The sequence below is a fragment of the Arvicola amphibius genome, chromosome 3 (assembly GCF_903992535.2).
Source record: "Arvicola amphibius chromosome 3, mArvAmp1.2, whole genome shotgun sequence".
NCBI lineage: Eukaryota > Metazoa > Chordata > Mammalia > Rodentia > Cricetidae > Arvicola > Arvicola amphibius.
The window spans coordinates 81,237,924-81,245,714 of record NC_052049.1 but is presented as its reverse complement, the minus strand read 5'-3'; the positions used below and the strand labels follow the sequence as shown (position 1 = coordinate 81,245,714).

The 7,791-nt window shown below is 34.2% G+C and overlaps 1 protein-coding gene across 1 annotated transcript; it reads left to right on the top strand.

Moving 5' to 3' along the window:
• Nucleotides 1–630: 630 nt before the first annotated feature.
• On the top strand, nt 631–1,144 carry LOC119810464 (60S ribosomal protein L21-like). The gene has a single exon (XM_038323939.1). It carries the CDS (start codon nt 654–656, stop codon nt 1,134–1,136), a length of 483 nt encoding a protein of 160 aa, XP_038179867.1. The 5' UTR covers nt 631–653; the 3' UTR covers nt 1,137–1,144.
• The last annotated feature ends 6,647 nt before the right edge of the window (nt 1,145–7,791 follow it).

The following is a 7,791-nucleotide window of genomic DNA, read 5'->3' as shown; positions in this document are numbered from 1 at the left end:
ATAGAGATTTTGGATTTCACTTTAATAATTATGCTTGGGTTTAGAGAAGGAGAGAGCCACAGTGCAAAGCCAACTTTATTTTTTAATGAGTTTAGACAAAAAAGACTATTTGCATTATATGTTTGTAGAGAACAGCAGAAACAAACTTTTGGGGAGATTTTTGAAATTTTATTCTGTAGGAAATATGATATGCCAATAAGCCAATTTACTGTTTTTCTGGAGTCTTTTTTTTCTGAATGATTTGTCCTTCTCTAGATGTGTTATTTGTTAGTGGTCTTTTTATTCCTTCACTGGATACTTTTATTCTCCTGAGAGGACGGAAACAAAACCCTTCTCCAACCCTAATATTGGGAGTTTCTCTTTTGACAAGTTATATCTAATCAAATGAAAAGCATTTGTTAATTTTATAGATTAGTTTTGATTAAATGGTCTTGGTACTTAATGACCTATAAACTCTTCTAATTCAACAATGTCTCTTGTTCAGATTAAATCTTTATCAATTTTGATGGTATCCATAGATTTTCTTCTCCCATGGAAACAAAAACAAAACACCTTCCCCAATCTAACACATGTCCTGGTTTACATTTTGAGGTAAGTACATCTTTAAAATATATTGATGGGCCTCGGTAGCCATCTTTCAGTAACTCGCCAAAATGACAAACACAAAGGGAAAGAGGAGGGGCACTCGCTATATGTTCTCTAGGCCCTTTAGGAAACATGGAGTTGTTCCTTTGGCCACGTACATGCGAATCTACAAGAAGGGCAATATTGTAGATATCAAGGGAATGGACACTGTTCAAAAAGGAATGCCCCATAAATGTTACCATGGCAAAACCGGAAGAGTCTACAATGTCACCCAGCATGCTGTGGGCATCATTGTAAACAAGCAAGTTAAGGGCAAGATTCTTGCCAAGAGAATTAATGTGCGGATTGAACACATCAAGCACTCGAAGAACAGAGACAGCTTCCTGAAGCGGGTGAAGGAGAACGACCAGAAGAAAAAGGAAGCCAAAGAGAAGGGCACCTGGGTTCAGCTGAAGCGCCAGCCTGCTCCACCCAGAGAAGCACACTTTGTGAGGACTAACGGGAAGGAGCCTGAGCTGCTGGAGCCCATTCCATACGAATTCATGGCCTGATGTACAAAAAGAAATAAAAGAACTGGACTGTAAAGGGTTTTTTTCTTAAAAAAAATATATTGACTGATTTAATTCTATAGTTTTTGTCTACTATTGAGGATCTCTCTGCATGTGTTGTTCCTTTCTCATTTTTAGTAATAATGTTTAGTGTTTAGTAAATTCAAGGATAATAAAGCATTATTTCTGAGGATATTTATCATCCATTTCTGTTTATTTAATATGGCCTTTAGATTTCAATTTGATCTTTCTATCACTATCAGTTCTGTAGGATTGAGTGGGATATGTGTAATATACTTTTTATTATAATAGGCAGAAACTGTTTCATTTTCTTAGAGACATATGCTGGAGAATTGTTTGCCTTTATTTATGCAGGTATACTCACGATGGCCATAACTTCTGATAAATGTGTGACTGCTGAATCAGCTTTTTCAGAATTCAAAGTAGTTGCCTACTAGAAACCTGAGTAGTTATCAATGATATTATGTACATATATTAGTTTTCCAAATTCTACAAAATGGGACACATCCATCTGTCAGATTTCATCCCTTTGAATAGCCTTTGGTAACCCAAAGTGTTACGTGAAGGTAGTGGTGTTTGGTTATATAAAGGACAAGCAGGACATTACCTTATACTTTTTTATTACTTGTTACCATGTGATTAAAAAGTCTTTTTTAAACTTTTAAACCTTTGCTATTGACATGGTATTTTTAAATAAAATTTTAGGCCTTCAGTACATGTCCAATCACTAATTGATTAATTTCTGCATTACCTTGTGCTAGAGGGCTGACAGACTTGTATATAATTGGATGCATTTTATGTATATGAGATATTGCCTATTCTTTATTATATTTTGTAGCTGAATAAATAATAAAGTCAAATTTGTATCATCTGATATAAACTCAGCAGTTTCAATATGTAAAACAACTCTTTCTGCATATTGCAAATCACTTTGTTCAGAGGTTCTTTAAAATTTCTACCTCACTATTGCCTGACTTAACTGACGGTATTTTGACTTTATATTCATGAAAATGTAAACAAATTGTGCTCAGTAGTAGCTCTGGTGATGAATTTTCTGGATATTTATTGTATTGAGAAAGTTTTCATTTGCCTCACTTTAGGAAGAACATTGCCACATGTGTAATCTTATGAGTTGATGGTTTATTCCAGTTATTTCTGCTTGCTACTGTAAGATTCCATTCATTCCATTTTCTTAAAAAATGATTGGAATTTTTTATGAGAATCCAATTGTAATTCTTCACTTTTGAACTGGGGGTGTTTCTCTTTTTCCTCCTTTTTTTCAGTTCACTTCTTCTTGACTTTTAATTTTAAGAGTTTTTGTTTGTTGGCTTGCTTGTTTCTGTTCCAGTAGTTTTCTCTAGGTGTTCTCAAACATTATTGAATATGTGTGCTGGTGGAAATTATAAATCTTAAAAATATTTCAGATGTATTTTCTTCATGCCTATGTCTGTGTTGTATATATGTCCTGGGATACTCACACTGACAATTTTGACAACATAATTTGACACACTCGTCCCTGCCCTCCTAATGAATGTGAATATATGTACATCTCACACACGTACAAACATACACAAACACATACTACAAAAATCTACATTACCATTTCCCTAATATCTAAGATGTTAAACTTTTTTTATGATTCATTGGCCACTTGTGCTTCTAAATTTGAAAAATAACCGGTTAATTTTCATGTGTGTTTGGAATCCACTTGTCATTTGGATTATGTTCTTTTTGATATGTTCATTCTAGACAGCAATCCCATGTTGGATGAATGTTTGGTCAAGGCACTCTTCCATTTTTCAGTCCATAGACTAAGATGATTATTTCACTGAAATAAGTTGTGATATTTAAAAAAACTATGGTGCATAATAGTTTTTCCCATGCTATGAGACCAGGAAAAATTGGCCAATATTGTTAAAGAGAATGGTATTTGGACCTTGGCCACATTTGGTTTTGCATGTGGAAAAGCTTTTGCTGGAAGCACCTCTTGCTTTCAGAAATCATAGTTTTGCCCAATCTTCCAACAAAGTTAAATGATTTGCCTTGCTACTTTTTAAAACTATGTCATCAGTATGTCTCACTATTCTGTATTTGGCCTCCTTAACTTGCCTTCAGTAAACAATGGATTCAATATTACTATGTTTTGGAATTCCCAGGTAATGCACTTCTAAAAACTAAACCAAATGCATATTAAGTTCATACTATATTCTCCATCTGTCCTTTTTGGCCCTCCTTCTATGCCTCTGACCCAGAATAGTGTGTGTGTGTGTGTGTGTGTGTGTGTGTGTTAGTCATATATAAAAATAGTGCAATATGGTATCATTCACTGAAAGCAAAGGCATTAAAAGCAATGGTATAATTATATAATATCTAACATTAATGTTGGAAGTTTTTTATATATATATATATATATGAGTGCTACTTTATGCCAAGAGGGATCAGTAAAGTCAGTTTTCCCATGTAACAATCAGTAAATTTTAATCATTTATTGTGTGTGCACACAAATGTAAAGGTCCACATGTATGAACCTGTGTATAGAGTCTACCACTGATGTTTCTCAGAGCCACTCGCCATTGATTTTTGTGAGTCTCTCACTAGGACATGGGACTCACTGCTTTCCCATATCATGTTTTCTGTGCGCTCTCAAAGATAGAGAGCAAAGCCCTTGGCTGGTGTTAAATGAAAGATACAGGGAGAAGTGCTGGATTCTAATGTGGTCTGCTCTTGGGGTAAGGAGCTCCAAAAGAAAAAAAAAAGCTTCTGCTTTTTTTGATGTTATCCCTTCTACATTTACCTTCATTAGTAAAGCCATTGTGTCCTAAATAGAACTCGTGTCCTTTACCAGCACAGTGGCTGGCTGGAAGAGTGCTGACTGGGTGTGGTACTACCAAGTTGTCTTGATGGTAAAAGCTTCTACAAAACTCTCCACTGAAATAATACACTATCCAGACATATTGGTCAGATGTAAGAAGGTCTTGTAGTGGCCATTCATATCCAGATAGAAATACTTCTACATTTAAAATTCAGTACACACAGCCTTTTAGATTCATTGCTTTAATGAAGGAGAAACATATTGCAAGTATTGGAATGGAAACAATCTATGTAAATATGTTTCAGCATTTAAACAAAAAAGAGAAAAAATAGTTGCATTTGATTACGTTTCTTCATTGATATTGTACATTTATCCATATAGACTTCAATTTAGCTACAGTAGACATATCAGTAAAATTACCGCATCTGAGGAATTTTGAGCTGATTTCTTCCAAGAGAACCTAGATAAGGTGGCAAGTGAACAGAAATAAGACATCACTTCTTATAGATATTCTTTTTTTTTTAGTTAAAAATGCAGACATTTATTTAGGAGGTACAATCACTAGAGTCCTTATATGTCAATGATCATTCCACATCATAATCACATGTATTCTTTTAAGTCTACACCAAGTCATGCTGGCAATGCTTTCCAGGTGTTCTAACGCAGAGTTTTTCAAATCTTCTATTTCAAATATAGCTAAGCACTTTTCTTGAAATATCATATAATTTTCCTTCCTCAACAAAACTGTAATTTTGACAGCTTTGGAAATGCACAGCTTCAGCTAATTTTAATTAGACCAAGGAAGACAAGAGTGAAGTGATTCGTATGTCTGAAAATTCAAATATCCCTTGTCAAAGAATTTCAACAAACATTGCTCAAGGTATTATTATTACTGTATTTATCCATGATGATAAATAGATAGAAACCTATATAAGTTTGTTGAAATTAATATCTTTTAAAGGCTATGTAAATTGTTTTTAAATGTAGAAATATGTATGTACTACATACAATAAATTCACTTGATATCTATGTTGATCATAGAACAAAAATGTCAGGCCTATGCTTTGTTAAGAAACCCTAAATTGGAAGCTTGGCCATCAGCAGGAAGAATTTGAGAGGTGCTGGAACCTCTAAGAGTGAGGGTCCTGGTCAGTATATAACCTAACAAAAGCATGCTTTGGAAAGACTTAAAAGATCTCATGTGACACCTTTTTGTCCCCTTTGTGTGTTTAGCTTCCTGTCACCCCCAGGTGATCTGTCTCTTTCACACATGCCCCATCCATGTTGTGTCACGATGATGGGAGATAGTCGGGAAAGCCTTAATCAGAGAACACATACTATTATTTGTATGTTTAGCTTCCAAAAATGTGAGCTAATGCAAACTCCTTCTCTATGTTACATAGCCTCGGTCATTTTGTTGTAGTCAAATATAAACTAGCATAGATGGAAAAAGATATTCCATGCCAATGAAACCTAAGGCCAGTCGAAGGAATAGGAAAGAACAATTTTATATAGCAATAAATGGACCGATTCAATAATAAGAGTTGGTGATTATATATGGGCATATATGTGTATACACATATATGTTCTTAACATGAAGTTCCCCAATGTTTAAGATCTTAATGGGGAGAGGGATGCCAATAAAATAAGGGCAATGTACTTTGAAACATTTCTTTAAATGATGAGCAGATCATCCAGAAAGAACATCAGTGTAAGAATGGCCTAACTACCTGCTACAGATGTCCAGGAAATGTTCTCTCAGCTCACAGCATGTCCCAACACAGCAGAAAGGTCTGCTGGTGACATGTAATCTAGAACGTTGACTTCATAGCAGTTGAGAATGGCATAGTGCTTCCTTAAAGCTGGGAGAATAAGGAAATGGAATGGGAAGATGCTAATTAAATGTGTTAAGCTTTAGTTCCATGGAGGGAAATAAGTTTTGACAGCACCACACAGTAGGGCAGGTAGGATCACATCATTCATGAGAGTGGTCAAGACTGTTGGGATCGAGGATTCCAATTGCTTTACTAACAGATCTGACAATATATTTGAGGGGGCACTTAAATAAATGAAGAGTGCATACAGGTCAAAGCATCAGAGGATACCCCAAACATAAGCAGAATAAATCAGTCAAAAAGGAAACATAGTTTAAGAGAAGTCTAGGAGGATAAAACATCATTTGCTAAAAGGCATGATTGCAAATGCCCACCATTATAGATACCTGTAATTCATGTGCTTTTGCATAACTTTCCTGGTAAGGATTTCTAAATCCACATGGGATAAAAGAGTAAGAGTGGACAGCCTGTCCTCTTCCCCAGCTTAGGCACAGGACTCCAGTCTTCTTCCTTAAGTAAAATGCCAGCGGGGATATTGTGAATATCCCTTTCCAGTCTTAGGAACAATCCTTCTTGTCTCACATCATTGAGAGGTTTAATCTTGATCTGGTCAATTAAGCACTTTTCTGTATATTTAGTTGACTATTTTTTCCTTTTTCCCTTTATATAATATTTTAAATGGTTTTTCAAGTGTTAAATTTTGTAGTAGATAGAAAATCTACCTTGTTGTGGATCAGAGTAATTTTTACATATTTCTACATTAGATTTAATAGAAGTATATTGATAATGCTGTATCCATATTCTAAGAACCTCTGCTATAAAGCCTTCAATTTTATATTTATTTCAGTATTAGTACATTTAGAATGAGCTCAACAGCAGTGTTCCTTTTTCTATATTTTAGAAGAATTTGTGAATCACTGGTATTTCATACATAGGCATATTTTGGATAATGTATCCTGATTTTAATAACTTTATGCTACTGATCATAAGGTATGATGTATAAATATGAAAGACTGAATAATGCAATATTACAAAGCTATGTGTTTTAATAGGAAGTATATGAAAAGATAGTCAAAGACCTAGTGAAGATGGGGATTATTAAGATATTTTGAAAATGAAAACAAAAGAACTACATGAATATCAAACTACTATGAACCTAAGAAATAAAATTTCTTGAGAAAATTGTCTTGTAATAATTATTAGCCAGTGATTTGCTAAATATCTGCTTTTTAATATATCCAATTAAAACTTTAGTTTCTCTCCACCTTAAATATTACAACAATAAATGTTTAACAAACATTTCCCCATCTTTAAATATTCTCTTCCTACACCAATTAAAGTATAATTAGCTATTAGTATTAAGTTAAAATGTGAATTATATTTAAAAATGAAGTTATTATTCTGTCAGGTAGCTAGTTACTAAAGCCATCTTACTTGATCAGAAGAGGGACATAGAAACCTTCACCTATAGAAACTTTCAGAAACCACTTGGACCAGTGATCAAAAAGACATCATTAAAGACAACATACTTGTGGACCATTCATTGTTGGGTGTTATGTACTGAGAAGGGCTCAGTGCCACCTCTGAATTTAATTATGAAAACTCAGACAAATCTAACTTAAAGACAGTCTACAAACTAATTGGCAAATCTTTCAACATGTCAAAGTCATGATAGCTAAGGCTGTCAATCTTAGAAGATGCTAATGAGACATGACTACAACTGCAGTGTGGGAAACTGTACATGGTGCTGGAGGACAGCAAGATGTGAGGAAACAGCACATGCGTTGGGGTCATGAGTAATATCGCATCAACTTTAACATGTTCATTTTTATATTATTTCCCTTCAAGGAAAATGAAGTCATTTAGGGAAGTCACATAAAAATACATAGGAAATTTGGATTTATATTTTGAATGTTCTTAAAATGAGAAATAATTTCAAATAAAGCATTAGCATTACATATACAAACTAAAGATGAAAGTAAATTTTTGT

What these genes read in the sequence shown, in the direction of transcription:
- LOC119810464 (XM_038323939.1), top strand. Translation starts at nt 654, where the DNA reads ATGACAAACACAAAGGGAAAGAGGAGGGGCACTCGCTATATGTTCTCT.